At 43.4% G+C, this 20,062-nt stretch overlaps 1 protein-coding gene across 2 annotated transcripts in view; it reads left to right on the forward strand.

Annotated features, from left to right (window-relative positions):
- Positions 1-892: 892 nt before the first annotated feature.
- LOC139048396 (uncharacterized) overlaps positions 893-20,062 on the forward strand; it is a 70,426-nt gene continuing 51,256 nt past the window's right edge. For both annotated transcript variants that reach the window (XM_070522769.1, XM_070522770.1), the window contains exons 1-4: positions 893-941; positions 7,195-7,277; positions 9,182-9,230; positions 11,231-11,319. In XM_070522769.1, the coding sequence (XP_070378870.1) occupies positions 7,224-7,277; positions 9,182-9,230; positions 11,231-11,319 (192 nt within the window). In that variant the 5' untranslated portion in view covers positions 893-941; positions 7,195-7,223. The remainder of the gene's footprint in view (positions 942-7,194; positions 7,278-9,181; positions 9,231-11,230; positions 11,320-20,062) is intronic.

Here is a 20,062-nt window from a genome sequence, read left to right on the forward strand (position 1 = left end):
TCTGTGAGTTGCTCTTGTTATTCAAATTACTAGTGTTGTAAAATTGTGCATTGAACCTGTTTGATGTATTTCCATTTACATGTTTTCATATTCTTACCATTCGATATAAAAAACATGAATTTTATGTATAATCATATGCCCACCTGCATCCATCTCCATATGTGACTGGCAGTATTGTAAGTAAAATAAACAAGAAGACACCAAAGAAGCTGCATGACTACATCAGGAAGTAATGGACCATTTTTTTTTTTCACGAGGGGATATGTTATATGGCGTCGCTGCCTACCGCAGAGCCATGGGAAGGCGCGCTCTTGGAGCCGCCCAAGGGGGAGGAAAAAGAGGATGGAATAAACGCAGAGGATGAGTAACAGGAATGTTTGCTTGGCGATCCAAAATTACCTCATTGAAACTAATCGATTTCCATGTTAGATTGATCGTTCTCCCTCCCAGCCATAGCTTTCTTTTATTTCTTATCTTTTATTAATTATTATTGTTATTATTATTATTATCTTATACCCGGTTTTCATCTGATTATTTCCTTTTTTCTCCAAATACAAAACGTTTACTTTTAAACTCACACGCCCAAATTGTTAACTCTCTTGTTATCAGTATTATTTTTAGGCACCTAATTAAACCAGCCGATTCGTGGCCAATCCCCCACTCTGGGTATGTGCCACGGCCACTCAGGACAACAACAACAACAACGTCTCCATTCCTGTCGTACTGAGTAACATGCACGATATAACAATATGCCCATCTGCTATGGCCTCGATAAGAGATTGGCAGTATTGTAAATAAAATAAATAAAATAAAAAATAAAAGATCCCAGGGTAGAAAAGAAGCAGTCGTGTAGGAGGGCACCTCAGCCACTTTGAGCATTTGGTGCTAAGAAGAAGACGACGAAGAAGGTCATACGGGCACCACTCGGAGAACCTATAAAGGTAAGAGTTCTTTCCTGCAAGCGCTGTTATGTTTGGTCAAGGGTCTAGCACATATGCCACGCCGTCTTTGGCAAACCTCTGTCAGTGCACTATAGATATGAATAATTGAGAATGTTAGACATTATAAAGGCCGACTACACGCACATACCTTGAGCGCATGTCGTGTCGTAACGTTCGGATTATATTGGTTACGAGACAAGGTCTGAGTTAACAACTACATCATATCGAAAGTAGTTATTCCAATGAAGATGAGGGTTCAGAATACATAAGTGGCATTTATTTCCGCGCGTCCTTTCCATAACTTCGCACGCTGACTTGACTGTAATTCTCAGTACATCCGCCGGAATAAACAGCGTTCGCCATCGCGGTAAAATAGTGCAAAATCAATGACTGCACGATCGCCAGCACCATTACAACTTCTTTGGCTGACATAACAAACATAATTGTCCACGAACAAGCACATGAGATTTTAAAGGCAAATCTTTCTTGGCACGTTACCCCTGCTTTTCTGCATCGGGTATGTTTGTAGCCTTTCTCATGGGCACTTACGGAGATTGTGCCTTTTAAACATATTGCCCGGTAAATGGCATTGGGCATGCGGTTACGCGCCCCTACGGGCGCTGGTTGCCGGGATGTCTTATATGTATATATATATATAAATAAACTTATGCGACGACCGGATTCGACTAGGGTACATTCCGCACAGAAACCCAATACTCTCACCATTACGCCAGGCATGTTTTGCCCTCCCCATACGGCATGACTCAATCGGATCGTAGTTTTGAATTTTAAACCGAAGAAATGGTTTAATATAAATGAACATCTTATTATAGTCAACTGCCGGCCAATCACAAATATATTTCAGGCTAAACATGTGGGCTCATCCCGTAGCTTGTGCAGTTACAAAATTTAAGCAGCCCGACGTTCCTGCTACACCCTTCACGTGAGGGGCTACGCGGTATATATTCTCTCGTTGACAAACGCACACACACACACACACACACACACACACAGGTTTATACATATATATATATATATATATATATATATATATATATATATATATATATATATATATATATATATATATATATATATATATATATATATATTATATCATCAGCCTAGTTACGCCCATCGCAGGGCAAAGGCCTCTCCCATACTTCTCCAACTACCCAGGTCATGTACTAATTGTGGCCATCCCTGCAAACGTCTTAATGTCATCCGCCCACCTAACTTTCTGCCGCCCCCTGCTATGCTTCCTTTCCCTTGGAATCCAGTCCGTAACCCTTAATGACCATCGGTTATCTTCCCTCCTCATTACATGTCCGGCCCATGCCCATTTCTTTTTCTTGATTTTAAATAAGATGTCAATAACACACGTTTGTTCCCTCACCCAATCTGCTCTTTTCTTATCCCTTAACGTTACACCTATCATTCTTCTTTCCATAGCTCGTTGCGTCGTCCTCAATTTGAGTAGAACCCTTTTCGTAAGCCTCCAGGTTTCTGCCCCATATGTGAGTACTGGTAACGCACAGCTATTATACACTTTCCTTTTGAGGGATAGTGGCAACCTGCTCTTCATGATTTGAGAATGCCTGCCAAACGCCCCCCAACCCATTCTTATTCTGGTTATTTCAGTCTCATGATCTGGATCCGTGGTCACGTACTACCTGCCCTAAGTAGATTTATTCCCTTACCATTTCCAGTGCCTCGCTACCTATCGTAAACTGCTGTTCTCTTCCGAGACTGTTAAACATTACTTTAGTTTTCTGCAGATTAATTTTCAGACCCACCCTTCTGCTTTGCCTCTCCAGGTCAGTGAGCATGCATTGCAATTGGTCTCCTGAGTTACTAAGCAAGGCAATATCATCAGCGAATCGCAAGTTGCTAAGGTATTCTCCATGAACTTTTATCCCCGATTCTTCCCACTCCAGGTCTCTGAATACCTCCTGTAAACATGCTGTGAATAGCATTGGAGAGATCGTATCTCCTTGTCTGACGCCTTTCTTTATTCGGATTTTGTTGCTTTCTTTGTGGAGGACTACGGTGTCTGTGGAGCCGCTATAGATATCTTCAAGTATTTTTGCATATGGCTCATCTACACCCTGATTCCGTAATGCCTCCATGACTGCTGAGGTTTCGACTGAATCAAACGCTTTCTTGTAGTCAATGAAACCTATATATAAGGGCTGGTTATATTCTGCGCATTTCTCTATCACTTGATTGATAGTGTGAATATGGTCTATTGTTGAGTAGCCTTTACGGAATCCTGCCTGGTCCTTTGGTTGACAGAAGTCTAAGGTGTTCCTGATTCTATTTGCGATAACCTTAGTAAATACTTTGTAGGCAACGGACAGTAAGCTGATCGGTCTATAATTTTTCAAGTCTTTGGCGTCCCCTTTCTTATGGATTAGGATTATGTTAGCGTTCTTCCAAGATTCCGGTACGCTCGAGGTTATGAGGCATTGCGTATACAGGGTGGCCAGTTTTTCTAGAACAATCTGACCACCATCCTTCAACAAATCTGCTGTTACCTGATCCTCCCCAGCTTCCTTCCCCCTTTGCGTATCTCCCAAGGCTTTCTTTACTTCTCCCGGCGTTACCTGTGGCATTTCGAATTCCTCTAGACTATTTTCTCTTCCATTATCGTCGTGGGTGCCACTGCTACTGTATAAATCTCTATAAACTCCTCAGCCACCTAAACTATCTCATCTATATTAGTAATGATATAGCCGGCTTTCTCTCTTAACGCATACATCTGATTCTTGCCAATTCCTAATTTCTTCTTCACTGTTAGGCTTCCTCTGTTCCTGAGAGCATGTTCAATTCTATTCATATTATACTTCTTTATGTCAGCTGTCTTACGCTTGTTAATTAACTTAGAAAGTTCTGCCAGTTCTATTCTAGCTGTAGGGTTAGAGGCTTTCATACATTGGCGTTTCTTGATCAGATCTTTCGTCTGCTGCGATAGCTTACAGGTCGCCTGTCTAACGGAGTTACCACCGACTTCTATTGCGCACTCCTTAATGATGCCCATAAGATTGTCGTTCATTGCTTCAACACTAAGGTCCTCTTCCTGAGTTAAAACCGAATACCTGTTTTGTAGCTTGATCCGGAATTCCTCTAGTTTTCCTCTTACCACTAACTCATTGATTGGCGTCTTGTGTATCAGTTTCTTCCGTTCCCTCCTCAAGTCTAGCCTAATTCGAGTTCTTACCATCCTATGGTCACTGCATAGTAGCTTGCCGAGCACGTCTACATCTTGTATGATGCCAGGGTTCGCGCAGAGTATGAAGTCGATTTCATTTCTAGTCTCACCATTCGGGCTCCTCCACGTCCACTTTCGACTAACCCGCTTGCGGAAAAAAGGTATTCATTATCCGCATATTATTCTGTTCTGCAAACTCTATTAATAACTCTCCTCTGCTATTCCTAGAGCCTATGCCATATTCCCCTACGGACTTGTCTCCAGCCTGCTTCTTGCCTACCCTGGCATTGAAGTCGCCCATCAGTATAGTGTATTTTGTTTCGGCTTTACCCATCGCCGATTCCACGTCTTCATAAAAGCTTTCGACTTCCTGGTCATCATGACTGCATGGAGGGGCATAGACTTGTACCACCTTCCATATGTATCTCTTATTAAGTTTCACAACAAGACCTGCCACCCTCTCGTTAATGCTATAGAATTCCTGTATGTTACCAGCTATTTCCTTGTTAATTAGGAATCCGAATCCTAGTTCTCGTCTCTCCGCTAAGCGCCGGTAGCACAGTACATACCCGCTTTTTAGCACTGTATATGCTTCTTTTGTCCTCCTAGCCTCACTGAGCCCTATTATATCCCATTTACTGCCCTCTACTTCCTCCAATAGCACTGCTAGACTCGCCCACTAGATAACGTTCTAACGTTAAACGTTGCCAGGTTCAGATTCCAATGGCGGCCTGTCCGGAGCCAGGTATTCTTAGCACCCTCTGCAGCGTCACAGATCTGACCGCCGCCGTGGTCAGTTGCTTCGCGGCTGCTGGGGACTGAGGACCGGGGTTTGATTGTTGTATTCATATAGGAGGTTGTGACCAGGTACTGCACCAGGGTGGCCAATCCTGCTCTGGTGAGAGAGTGCGTTACCGGTTCTGGTCACCGGGATCAGGCCGCACTCCAGGCCTGTTTGTGCAATTTTCTCAACACACGGTTTTTTTATTTTCCGGTGGAGAATTGCGCGGCACCAGGATTTGAACCACGGTCCTCTTGCACGGGAGACGGGTACTCTACCGTGCCCGCAGGAGTTAAATAAAAAATTAATTATGGGGTTTTAAGTGACAAAACCATTTTCTGATTATGAGGCACGCCGTAGTGGAGGACTCCAGAAATTTCGTCCACCTGGGGTTCTTTAACGTGCACCTAATTCAATGCACACGAGTGTTTTCGCATTTCGCCCCCATCGAAATGCGGCCGCCATAGCCGGGATCCAATCCCGCGACCTTGTGCTCAGCAGTCTAACACCATAGCCACCGAGCAACCACGGCGGGTCCCGCAGGAGTTTTACGCCTCATTTAACCTACAGTGGTGCCCTATTTGATCAGTCAAGGTGTGCCAACCGAGCTCGGTTATACCGCACGGATGGCACTCGGCTAGAGAACCTGGTATTTATGACCTGCCATGTGTGGCCATACATAATTGAGGATATAAATATTTTTAGGAGGGTTCCCGTACAGTGATAAAATAAGGGAAAAGACATTAAAAAGAAGGGAAAAAAATGGGGGAGAAAAAAAAAGGAACATAACAGGTGATTTGAACTCGTGACCCTTGGATGTTGCCCGGAAAGATAGCTCAGTCGGTTGGTTCGTCAGGCCCCACGTTACTTTCAAGCGCCATAGCTATATATAGTTTATATATATATAAACCTGTGTGTGTGTTTGTGTATGTAGGTGTATCTTAAAATTAAATATAGCTATACGACAGCCGCATACGAGCAAAGAACCTCTAGCCCATGGGCCCAATACTTCAACCTTTAGGCCTTTGCATCCCCTTTGCATCAACAGGTGGAATAGAAGACCCTAAACAAGTGCACCGCGTGCAATAAACACTTCGTAGCTGCAAGGGCGCTGTTCCTTTTGCACCGCAGGAGTTGCCTAGCGATACATTGGCACGAACTGCGCCAGTAAGTCGCGGTTGCATGAAGTATCAACATTGTTCGACGAGTCGTTGTTGCTGTAGCTCATGCAAATTGTGGCTTATACCCATTATGAGGCATTGGCTAAGCTATTAGTGCAATAATATAAGATATAAATAATAACCGTAGTTTCTTAGAGTGTATGGTCTTGTGCGGCTGAGCACAAGGTCGCGAAATCACATCCCGGCCGCGGCGGCCGCACATCCATGTAGGCAAAATGCAAAAACTCCTGTACTCGGTGCGTTGAGGGCACGTTATAGATCCGCGTGACCAATAATAATCCGGAGTCCCCCACTACGGCATGCCTCATTATGAAATGGTGATTTTGTCGCGTAAAACCCCAAAATTTAGCTAGTTTTTTTTTCAAGTTGTAACCACCCCATATACTTTCAAGAGTAAGTGTTGTCCGAAGCTGACATTATGTGTTACAATGAAAGCTGTTCTAGCAGGAAGGATCAGTGATCAATAATTGAAAAGCACGCGACAAAAATGGGAAAACCGCAAGTTTAACATGGCCTTCGGTTAGGCTCCATAGAAAATCCTCATCAATACGTTTTTGAATCATTTCACAAAACCGTCACCATGGCCGGAAATTGAATCTCCGACCTTGTCTTCCCTGCAGTTCAGAATAACCATTGAGCCACTGAGGTGGTTGTTAGCAAAACTCATTTTCTTATTATTCATTAAAACCATTCACTCATAATAAATCGTGGAGGTCTACTTCCCAAAGCCGCAGTATGATAATGTTGCACGCTGCAGAAGAAAGAAAAACCATGGAATAATTTTCACCAATAGGGTTCTTTTAGTGTGCGCCTGACTCTGAGCAGGCGAGGGTGTTTTGCATGCTGCCCGCGTAAAATATTCGGCCGCAGCAGCGAGGACTGAAAGCGTGACCTCGAGCTCAAGCGTATGACGTCGTGGCCCCTGGCCTACCGCAGCTCCTGCCAATCGGTACAAGCAATGCTTTGTGGCACTGTTTGCAAATGCTGCCACTACAATTTCCCCGTGCATTACACGAAACGGCTTCTTGGTTTATGGCTTTGATATTTCTTTTGACCCAGATATTTTCGTTGAACTTTCAGGACAAGCCGTTTGACCCACAAGCACCGCCATGTGCATCTGCGAGACAGCCTTCGAGATAACTGTGCTCGGGATTTGCTCCCTGGTAAAACTAGCATTATCTCTATATAAACTATGATTAACGCGAGTTCTTAGCAATGGCTGCGTTCATTTTTTCACGCCGTTAGGCTAATGGGCTGTTGCTCATTATTGATATTCTTTATTTAAACAAAGGCAGCCATGTCGTTATTTCCGTCCATATTTACAAGAAATTTACGAGAAGCAAAGTGTTACACGCCTTCACCTTTACTTCAGTGATTTATATTTCCTCTGGAATCATTGCTGCACAACCAAACTCAAGATGTATATAAAGTTTGATAGATGAACGTCGTAGCGGCGTGGCAGTGCGACGAGATTCACCAAAATTCAAAACACCTAAAAATTTGCTTCCAGAAATTATACGAACGTGTTGTGACATGGTTAACAAACAGATATGAGTGCTGTCAATGAAATATCTGGCGGCGTCTTTTTCCCTCTTTTCTTTTTTAGACTCTCAGGACAATTTTACATAGCACTCATAGCACTGGGTTGATGAATTATTCGCCTCTGCAGCGCTTACGCACACTCTAGTTTATTTTGATTCGTTAATACACATGGCTTCAGGGGGCAGTTACAGGAGTGGAAGGTCCTGCGTTACAGTATCAAAACAAGACAGCTAAAAGAATAGGACATACATCTCAGCCGAGAACCAGGTTAGGTTAATTTGCTATGCGCTGTAAAAACCCCGAAAAATAAAGAGCTCCAGTTTTGGATACGTCAGGCTTTAGATGTTCGCGGCAAAAATAATTCACGGTAAACGTTTCAAAAATTGTACACTGCATAAGGCTGACGGGACATAATCGGGGAACGCATTCTATTCAGTAATATATCTTGGAATGAAACTGTCGGTGCACCACGTAAATGAAAGAATATACATGAAAGTACACTATATAGTGGCTTCTGCCCTAGCTACCATAATAATATGTTACCTCAGATTACCAGACGTCGATACATCTAGTCGTTGAACACACCTGATTAGGCCAGATTTGCTGAATGTTGGGAATCAAATAGAGTATGATAATTAAACATCGCTTACGAAAAGCAGCAAATATGTTGGGGGGATTATTGATGGCCCAGCAAGGAGATTTTGTTTTTAGCTTTGCTCAGTTCAATCTCGTCAGAAAGATCATCGCTAATGTAGGCTTTAAGACTGTTTCTGATTCATGCCCCTCGATTTGCGCAGCAGTATATCGTTGAACGAATTGATCGCCTGAAGGTTTCATGCTCCACTGATCGCACATTACTTTCGGTCACTGCGGCAGAAGAAAGAAGGATCAGGAAAGAGCCTTTCTGGCAGAACAAAACGAGGAAACAATGCCGATAATACCGTACATTCATTGGCTGTCGCGCAACCTCCCTAAAGTATCGCTACGATGAAATGTGAAGGCTCCAAGTTCCTGAACCAGTACAGAGGGTGTAAGTTAACTGAACCCTGCTTCAGTACTTATCACCTTAAAGAAACATGCATACAAATGGCAAATCGAATGTTTCCAGAATGACCGCTTCATGGAACATTACAGTAATTTCAAAAATGAACGAAATTGACGTGCGGCTCTTCATTGCCCCCCAAGAAAGTGCACCTGCAATTCCAGATTTGGCAGTTTTGCTGTTTTAGGCTGTCATCCCATTCAGCGGTCAAAGGACATTTTCGAGGCGATGGTGTATTCTGAAGAAAGATATAAATGTCTGCAGCATAGCTTCTCTGACGTTGACTAAAATAGACTACCTTTCTTGGATGCCACATGAATACACAGCGCGTTACCAATAGCCACATGTCGTGCATGCACATTAACCACGTGATTTTCAAATCAACCAGCCGAAATAAGCCGCTACTTGCGTCTCGTCCTTTTTATGGTTGACGTCCGTTATACGGATTTACATGTTCGTAATTGGTTGTTTTTTATGATGCAGATCAAGAATTTTGTTCTTCTCAAGGCATCTCTCGGCCGTCTCATAACAGGTAAGGTTTTTGCAGACATTTCCCACTCACAGAACACTAGCATTGGGTACCTTATAAACACAACCAACGTCAGCCCTATTTGTTGGAATACTCATGGCGTCTTACACAGGGAACATGAAATGAGCAGTGGGTGACATGCTCAGCAAAATGGTCTTCTAGCCGCCATGTAGTCGGTGTGCAGAAAATAAAAGTTGGCAAGCGTCACATCTGCATCCACTACATCCACTTAAGTAAGCTCACGCGAAAAGAAGTTCGCCTGCTACAATTCATTGACAACACCATGAAATGTCTGTACAAAACAAATATATTTGACCTCATCTTCGCTCTTGCTTCTGGCAGATATCTATAAAACACCTGATTGCTTGTACCAGATCGAAGTCATGTCTTTTGGTCTACGTGATACCTCGGGGCACTTTTCAATGGATGATGGTTTGCTGCTTCGTTGTTTCAAATAGTGCACTTGTCTTTGTTTCGTGGATGATAATATCAGTCTTCCTCTCATTTTCCGCAGCCATTTCATCCGCTTGGTCGCAATTTTGAATAATTCAGAAACGCATGCCACATACTCAACATTTATACAACGAATTCTTGAGCCCGCCAGATTACCGTATTTTCCCACAAATAACGTATATCCTGAGCACAACCAGGTCTCGACAAAGTTCGCGCTTTTCCCAACATTCTAACGCCACGCTTAGCGCCTCACGTATGGCGGTGCGTTCACCTACATTCATAATTGGCCGTATCGTCAAAAATTTATCTTACGTCACTAAACTACAAGCGGAACCACTGAAAAACTGGTCCCTCGTGGGACCCCAAACAATACCATCAATTTCCAACTCTCCTCCATCTCCTGAAAACACCAATAAATCTACCCCTACTTCACCCGTCGAAAGGGTGTGTAATCATAGAGACCATTATCTTTAGGGCTAAGGTTTTTTTTTTTCAGAGCAATTCCTGTAATCACTGAATACTCGTTTATTATTTATATTATTGTGTGCTCTACATTCATGGGTAGTAGGTCTTCCCGGTATCATAAATGAACTAAAATAGTCATTTCGTATATTTGACAAAACAGAGGGTGTGTGGTATGGGTAGGGCCCAGGCAATGTTTAATTTTTTTGCTTTAATCGCTGTCATTGCTCCAAACGCTTGATTCAAGCACGGCCAAGCATAATATGTGAGCTTCAGGAATAGGGAATAAATAGCAGGTTTTCATTTTGAGGACTATAACTGTCCGCCAGGTCATATATTTTAAAAAGTTAGGGAACATAATTGCTGAGATCCATACAAATTTTGATGCATATGCATATGCATATGCAATAACGACTTTTCAACTGGATTACGTATTTGAGTGCTTTAGCCTATTATACAGCAGTTACCTCTAATGTTCCCCCTCTTCTACCATATTGTACGTCACACAAAGCTCAGATTTGCTGGCATTAAGGGCATGTTACGGTTAATGTGTGGCAAGAGTGCAAAGCTTCTTTATTAATGGTGTTTTTCAGAAAAGCACACAGCCTATTTTCTCTCCATTTTCATCCTTACCACGTGGCGCGCAGTAGCTTTACCTGGTGTCCTTTGTATAAGGAGACGGCCGATTGTTTATGCTTGCGTGAGATGCGGCGAGCTACTGTTTCATAAATAGGTGAAGCCAAGAACCTATGCGTTAACTGAGCTATTTGTAGTAAATCACTTATGAAAGGGCTTATGACTAAATGTCATCAGATAAAAGCAATTGGACACTTTTGTGGCGTGTAGTACAATTACAAGCCAAAGCCCTTGTTAAGGCAACCGCTGCATTGAAATAAGGCCGCTGAAAATCAGGTAGCGCATGTGGAAGATCACGAAATTTTGGTCACAAAACTCATGAATTGATTTGTCCCAAAATACAGTTACCTCTTCATGTAGAAATATTGCTCCTGTGAGGCCGCTTGCAGCGTCGGTGATGGTTCTAGCTCTATCATAAAGTGAAAGTCCTTAGAATGCTTGTTTTTTTTTAGGGCCGGGCAGCACAGAGACTCTGTGCAACTGCATCTACTACGCTGTCTCAGTGGGCATGGCGGTGGTCCTGATAATTGGAGTTGTTCAGGCAAGATCATTCATCCTAAATATACAGGGTGTCTCAACTATCGCGGACCGAGATTTAAAAACGTACTGGAAGCTTAACCTTCGCCTTTAGGAGCGAAACGTGGCAGTATTCAATGGTTGCTTACTGCTTTATTTATTTATTTATTTAAAAATACTGCAGGCAACAATGCTGCCCTAGCAGGAGAGGGTTACATCAAGTGCAATGACAAACATTTCACAAAGGAATCTACATTTGCACAATCAACAACAGACGCTGGCAGACAATTCCACTCTTCAATGGTGAGCGGAAAAAAAGACTTCTGAAACATTTTCGTCCTCGCAAAGTACGGGCGGATAACATTGGAGAGATTAATTCTAGAAGACCTGTGTTGTGAGCGGAAAAAATAAGTTTCACGCGGGAGACCGATCTTGTTCTGATATATCAAATAAAGTATTTTTAGTCTCGCAATCTTTCGGCGGAAACGGAGGGGTTCCAGATTCAGTCGCTGCAACATGTCAATAACAGATGAAGAAGACCGATAGTCAGATGCAATAAATCGGGCAGCGAGGCGCTGAATTCGTTCTACTTGCGCGACATCCTTAACGTAGTATGGCTCGCATACTGCGGAAGCGTACTCAAGGACTGGTCGAAGCAAAGTGCGGTATGCCTCGAGTTTAACACTTGACGGCGAGTCTTTTAGTTTCCTGCGCAAAAAGCAAAGTTTATTGAACGCTGGTGTACAAACGTACAAACGTTCCCATTTTAAGTTCTTTGTGATAGTTAGGCCTAGATAATTGACAGACGTTACCGATTAAATAGCTTTATTAGCAATGTGGTACGTATGAGACAGTGGCTTTTTCTTTGTGGTTATTGTCATGACAACTGTTTTATCAAAATTATTTTGCATGCCGTTTCGTTCGCACCAGTCCACGAGTGTACGGAGGCTATTGTTCAGTAGTGTTTGGGAAGAGGAGCTATTGACAACACTATACAACACGCAGTCATCAGCGAACAATTTTATTACAACAGAATTATTGATGTTAGAAACAATGCCCTTTATACAAATTGAAAACAGCAGAGGACCAAGCACTGAACCTTGGGGAACCCCAGACAATACCGGCAGATCAGTAGACCTAACACCCGCACACTCCACAAAATGTGAGCGATTACTCAGATAAGCCTGCAACCACAATATCAATCTTTCAGGAAGCCCGGCATCCCTTATTCTGTCAATGAGTGAAGTGTGTAGCACACGATCAAAAGCTTTTGCATGTCAAGAAAAAACCGCATCTACCTCCCTACAATTATCTACAGCTGAAGCAAAATCGTGTATAACCGAAATTAATTGTGTATTTGTTGAGACAGTCCTCCGGAAACCATGCTGATACTCAACGAACATTTTTGATTCAAGGTGCTGAGATATATGGTGAGCTATAACATGTTCCAGCAATTTACAGCATGTGCTTATTAGAGAAATTGGTCTCTAGTTACGAGCTTCTAGCTTGTTTCCCGATTTAAATATGGGAACTACTCTTGCCGTGAGCCAATGTGCGAGTAAGGAGCATTGGTTGAGTGATGCTTTAAACAGAACATAAAGGTAAGGGGACACAATCTCTGAGTACCGTATAAGGAAGCCATTCGTTATGCCGTCAGCGCCACTATACTTTTTTCATTAGTATGTTCAAAATACATATTCCTGGCTCCGGACAGGCCGCCATTGGAATACGAACCTGGCAACGTTTAACGCTAGAACATTATCTAGTGAGGCGAGTCGAGCAGTGCTATAGGAGGAATTAGACGGCAGTAAATGGGATATAATAGGGCTCAGTGAAGTTAGGAGGACAAAAGAAGCATATACAGTGCTAAAAAGCGGGCACGTCCTGTGCTACCGGGGCTTAGCGGAGAGACGAGAACTAGGAGTCGGATTCCTGATTAATAAGAATATAGCTGGTAACAAACAGGAATTCTATAGCATCAATGATAGGGTGGCAGGTGCTGTTGTGAAACTTAATAAGAGGTACAAACTGAAGGTCGTACAAGTCTACGCCCCTACATCCAGTCATGATGACAAGGAAGTCGAAAGCTTCTATGAAGACATCGAATTGGCGATGGGTAAAGTCAAAACAAAATACACTATACTGATCGGCGACTTCAATGCCAAGGTAGGCAAGAAGCAGGGTGGAGACAAGTCAGTGGGGGAATATGACATAGGCACTGGGAATAGCAGGGGAGAGCTATTAGTAGACTTTACAGAACACAATAATATGCGAATAATGAATACCTTCTTCCGCAAGCGGGATAGCCGAAAGTGAACGAGGAGGAGCCCGAATGGCGAGAGAAGATATGAAATAGACTTTATACTCTGCGCTAACCCTGGCATCATACAAGATGTTGACGTGCTCGGGAAGGGGCGCTGCAGTGACAATAAGATCGTAAGAACTCGAATTAGCCTAGACCTGAGGAGGGAACGGAAGAAACTGGTACATAAGAAGTCAATGAATGAGTTAGCGGTAAGAGGGAAAATGGAGGAATTCCAGATCAAGCTACAGAACAGGTATTCGGCTTTAACTCAGGAAGAGGACCTTAGTGTTGAAACAATGAACGACAATCTTACGGGCCTCATTAAGGAGTGTGCAATAGAATTCGGTGGTAACTCAGTTATACAAGATAACAGTAACCTATCGCAGGAGACGAAAGATCTGATCAAGAAACGCCACTGTATGAAAGCCTCTGACCCTACAGCTAGAATAGAACTGGCGGAGCTTTCGAAGATAATCAACAAGCGTAAGACAGCTGACATACGGAAGTATAATATGGATAGAATTGAACATGCTCTCAGGAACGGAGGATGCCTAAAAGCAGTAAAGAAGAAACTAGGAATTGGCAAGAATTAGATGTGTGCGTAAAGAGGCAAAGCCGGCAATATCATTACTAATATGGATGAGATAGTTCAAGTGGCTGAGGAGTTCTATAGAGATTTATACAGCACCAGTGGCATCCACGACGATAATGGAAGCGAGCATAGCCTAGATGAATTCGAGATCCCACAGGGAACGCAGGAAGAAGTAAGGAAAGCCTTGGGAGCTATGCAAAGGGGGAAGGCCGCTGGGGAGGATCAGGTAACAGCAGATTTGTTGAAGGATGGTGGGCAGATTGTTCTAGAGAAACTGGCCACCCTGTATACGGAATGCCTCATGACCTCGAGCGTACCGGAATCTTGGAAGAACGCTAACAGAATCCTAATCCATAAGAAAGGGGGCGCAAAAACTTGAATTATAGACCAATCAGCTTACTCTCCGTTGCCTACAAAGTATTTACGAAGGTAATCGCAAACAGAATCAGGAGCACCTTAGACTTCTGTCAACCAAAAGGACGAGGCAGGATCCCATAAAGGCTACTCAACAATAGACCATATTCACACTATCAGTCAGGTGATAGAGAAATGTATGGAATTCAACGAACCCTTATATATAGCTTTCATTGATTACGAGAAAGCGTTTGATTCTATCGAAGCCTCAGCAGTCATGGAGGCATTACGGAATCAGGGTGTAGACGAGCCGTAGGTAAAGATACTGAAAGATATTTATAGCGGTTCCACAGCTACCATAGTCCTCCATAAAAAAAGCAACAAAATCCCAATAAAGAAAGGCGTCAGGCAGGGAGATACGATCGCTCCAATGCTATTCACAGCGTGTTTACAGGAGTTATTCAGAGACCTGGATTGGGAAGAATTGGGGATACAATTTAATGGACAATACCTTAGTAACTTGCGATTCGCTGATGATATTGCCTTGCTTAGTAACTAAGGGGACCAATTGCAATGCATGCTCACTGACCTGGAGAGGCAAAGCAGAAGAGTGGGTCTAAAAATTATTCTGCAGAAAACTAAAGTAATGTTTAACAGCCTCGGAAGAGAACAACAATTTACAATAGGTAGCGAGGAACAGGAAGTGGTAAGGGAATACATCTACTTAGGGCAGGTAGTTACAGCGGATCCGAATCATGAGACGGAAATAATCAGAAGAAAAAGATTGGGCTGGGGTGCGTTTGGCAGGCATTCTCAGATCATGAACAGCAGGTTGCCATTATCTCTCAAGAGAAAAGTGTGTAATAGCTGTGTCTTACCAGTACTCACCTACGGGGCGGAAACCTGGAGGCTTACGGAAAGGGTTCTACTTAAATTGAGGACGACCCTACGAGCTATGGAAAGAAGAATGATGGGTGTAACGTTACAGGATAAGAAAAGAGCAGATTGAGTGAGGGAACAAACGCCCATTAATGACATCTTAGTTGAAATCAAGAAAAAGAAATGGGCATGGGCAGGACATGTAATGTGGAGGGAAGATAACCGATAGTTATTAAGGGTTACGGACTGGATTCCAAGGAAAGGGAAGCGTAGCAGGGGGCGGCAGGAAGTTAGGTGGGTGGATGAGATTAAGAAGTTTGCAGGGACGACATGGCCACAATTAGTACATGACCGGGGTTGTTAGAGAAGTATGGGAGAGGCCTTTGCCCTGCAGTGGGCGTAACCAGACTTATGATGATGATGATGATTACGATGATGATGATGATGGTGATGATGCTGATGATGATGATCATGGTGGTGGTCATGATGATGATGATGATGATGATGATGATGCTGATATAAAAGAAGAGAAAGTATTCCTTCGCGACCAAGAACTAGGTCAGGCATTGAGTTTGCAACGGGTGATGGGTCAGAGTATTGCGTTCATAAATATTGAACATTTGGTCTTGTAAACGTTTGGTGAAAAGTAGTGTTAAATTCATTTTCAACAAAATTAAGGTTTGTACACATGTTACCATTATTCTTTAGATAATTCACGCACGGTTGGGAACCTGAGAAGCAGCGCCAGAATTTCTCAGGAGATTCCTTCAAGAAAGCTCTAAGAGTTTGGCCATAATATGTACGACACGCAAGCTTCGATTTAGTAACCAGCTGTTCTTGAAGGGCGGTTAATGCTGACGTAGTTTTACCTTTCCTTTTTCGTTTATTACGCCGCTTAGAAGGATTATGACCCGACTAATCCATGGGTTCCGACGCTTTGTAATCTTTCTACGCAAAGGAACAAACCTGTCCATGCATGATGACACTAATTTCTTGAACTCGTTCCAAAGATGAGAAACATCGCCACCATGCTGAAAATCAAAAAGTGAGAGATGCATTGCATCTAGGACAGATTCATCATCTGCAGCAGAAAAGTCTCGAAAAGTTGCTACCGAGGGAGGCGTTTTTGTGCTATTGATTTTTAGAGTAACTTGAACAATCTTGTGGTCCGAGATACCGTCAGAGGTAATAACTGAGTATTATTCAGGAAACTTTTTCAGTAAAACAAGGTCAAGAATCGACTGCACTGTTGCAGTGGCGCGAGTCGGAATTGTGACTATTTGTTTCAAGTCATGAAAAAATGAAGAATTGTGAAGTAGGCGTGCATTGTCAGCATCATCGGGCCCCGAGATAGCGAGTACATTCCAGTCTATGCCTGGCAAGTTGAAATCACCAGTGAGCACCAGCTTGTGATTTGGTTTGAGCATGCGCTCTAGGTAAGCGGCCAGTGCTTCCAGGTATGACACATTGCTTTTTGGTGGCCGGTAAATCACGCCAAACAAGGTAGAAATATTTTTGTAATTGATCTTACGCCAGACACTTTCATGGTTTAGAATGCCCTCAAGCTCGACACATTGTACTTCATTTTTTGTTATTATAGCCACGCCCTTTCCTCGTCCTTCGCGATCGCGTCTTATTATTTTGTGGGAATGCGGAATAATTTCGAAATCATTAATATTAGGTGTAAGCCACGTTTCGGTTACGGCAAGTTTATGGGGGTTGTGAAGAAAAAGAATGCCTTCAAGCTGATTAGACTTATTGGCAAGACATCTTGCATTTAGCAAGACCATTCGGAGTTCTTTCGTATCGGGTCAGTTCGATGTCCGTGTAGATCGGGATTTATGAAGCGCGATAACCTGTGGGCTTACTTCGTCCCATTCGTATATCTTGTCGTCTACACGCAGCCGGTCATAGTCCAGTGAAATTTTTCGCGCCTCATCGTTAAATTGCTAACCATACCGCCAAAGTTGAGAACCCTTAGTCAGCGTAGCCTTACAGTAATCGTGACAGATCGATATACCTGTTTCTTTGAGCTTAAAGCAATTCTTCAATACAGACACGTTTTCATTGTAGTCAAAGAAATTCAGCAAGACAGGCCTAGGTTTATCGCTCATTCTACCTAGTCTGTGTATCCATTCGACTGTGTTGGTGGTGATACCTAGTTTTGCACAAAATATGTCATCAAGAACCCGCTTTCTCAAGTCGACAGGGCTCTCATTCATTGGTTTTTCAAGGCCAAAAATTGTAAGGTTCCTTCGTCGACTTCGGCCTTGCAAGTCATTTAACTTCTTCTGTTGATTGTTTATAGTTTCTTTCAAAGAGCTGACCTCTGACCGTAATTGAGCCAGTTGTTCTGTGTGTTTTGCAATAACAGTGAGTACGTCGTTGCGTTTATCGAACCTATCGTTCATTGTTTCTTCAAGAGATGATTGTGAAACAGAAATGCTGTTTATCGAGGCCTGCAAGGTTTCTTGCAAGTTTTTTAGCATTAGCAGTAGCAAAAGTACATTCCACGCTTCACCAATCACTGTCAAACATACAGCCCTCATACAAACTTCATACTTCCCGGCAACGGCAGCTTGTGTAACCGTAATATTTACTGCGAACACTGGCGGTGAAAGCTACGCACGAAGGCGAGGTTCTTTTATAGAAACGCAGCCTTTTGCCTCTACCAATATCCTGTTATTGTTTTGCAGTTTTAATATTTCAGTCTGAGGAGATCAAACATGAAAGGTAAGCGTCGCCAGTGTTTCTATTCATGACATTTGTTTATAGGCGCCGCAATAGCTCAATTGGCAGAGCATCGCACGCGAAATGCGAAGGTCGTGGGATCGTTCCCTACATGCGGCAAGTTCCTTTTTCATCCACTTCCATTTCCAATGATTTATCGTTTCTTTATTTCATTTATTAAGCACAAGTAATTCCCCTTATGTTGTCCTCGGTGTCAGTGTTTGTTGGCTTCTTATGGTATGACTAATAAAATTCTAGCGCCTCGGTTAACCCTCTTCTCGTTTATTACCTAACGAGGATCTCGAATACGGCAGCATTGATGCCTACAGGTAGCATGTCTGGGTATGTTGACCGGTTGACTTCAACTAAAAAGGTCACGTTCTCGTGACACCTGCGGCAGAAACGATGTTCGACGTCCACCGTCAAGGCCTGCGAGTGGTGGCGCTGGCTAACACTTCCAGGTTTCTACTAGGAAACATAAACACCCAAGAAAGTTGATGGGGAAACAGCATCGCGGTAGCTCAAATGGTAGAGCATCGCACACGAAATACGAAGGTTGTGCGATCACTGCATGCCTACGGCAAGTTGTTATTTCATCTACTTTCATTTACATTTATTTATCGTTTCTTTATTTCATTTATTAGGCACAAGTTTTTCCCCTATGTTGTTCTCGGTGTCACTGTTTATTCGCTTTTTATGATATGACTAACAAAAATCGGGCCTCTTGGTTAACCCTCTTTTCGTTTGTTTACAGGCTGTCATTCTTTAAATTATGAGGAATAACATTGGAAAGAATGAGCCACTTTGGTGATACAAGATTGGTTGGGTAAACCTGGTTCGGAATGGCACTTCGCGAAAAGGCGGTCCACGCTGGCCGTGGGACGCAGACGCCGGATTTTCTACGAAACGGGGCCCTTAGCCCTATCATGTTAAAATATGCAAAAGCATCTAGCTAGACAGAACACAGATAATGTTGTTTGGCTTCGCTTGGAGATACACAGTTTATATCTCGGATGTATTCTAATTACATAATTAGCATTAATTATTCAATCAACATCTCAAATGCTTTAAACTTATGAAAAATGCCAATGAGAAAATCCTAAAGCAACATGAAAAGATCTCGATAAAGATTTCTGTTGCTCAATACGCGCTACATAAGTTGTTGTGTCTAGGGTGAAAGCACCCGCGAATACACACAGAATTGCCACGTGCCCAGTTGCTCGAGACATATTTTTAATGCTCACGAGTGTTTTAATGGAAATTTACGGCGGAGTCTCCATTGCCGAGAATATCACCCCTGAAGCAAGCCGAACGCCAGGCCGGGCTACACTTGTGCCCATTTCAACCAGTGGGTACCCGGCAGTGGTGAGAATCTATCCCACGACATCTCACAGCCTAGGCGGACAGGACGCTAGGCAACTGCTCCAACTAGGCCCCGCTCCATGTACATACACAACGGCGTCGTGCAAAGGCTAGCTAGGGCGCCGCGGCTCTCGCCCAAAGTAAGCGACGCACAGTTAGGGTGGCGGAAAAGCTGCGCGAACACCATGAGCGACGAAAGCAACTGCGTATTCAATATGCACAACGGCGTCGAGCTCATGATAGGGACGATGAAGTGGCACCCGCCCAAAGTAAGCGACGCACGGTGAGAATAGCTGAAGAGCAGAGCGAGTACGATGAGCCACGAAAGGAACAGCAAAGTCAATATTCTCAACGGCGTCGTGTTCAGGATAGGCCCGGTTCAGTATCAGCCGCCTAAACTAAGCGACGCATGGTGAGAATAGCTGAAGACCAGAGTGAGTACGATAAGCGACGAACGGAACAGCAAAGTCAATATTCTCAACGGCGTCGTGCTCAGGATAGGCCCGATGCAGTATCACCCGCCCAGACTAAGCGGCTCACGGTGAG

This window comes from Dermacentor albipictus, chromosome 8, assembly GCF_038994185.2.
Source record: "Dermacentor albipictus isolate Rhodes 1998 colony chromosome 8, USDA_Dalb.pri_finalv2, whole genome shotgun sequence".
Lineage (NCBI taxonomy): Eukaryota > Metazoa > Arthropoda > Arachnida > Ixodida > Ixodidae > Dermacentor > Dermacentor albipictus.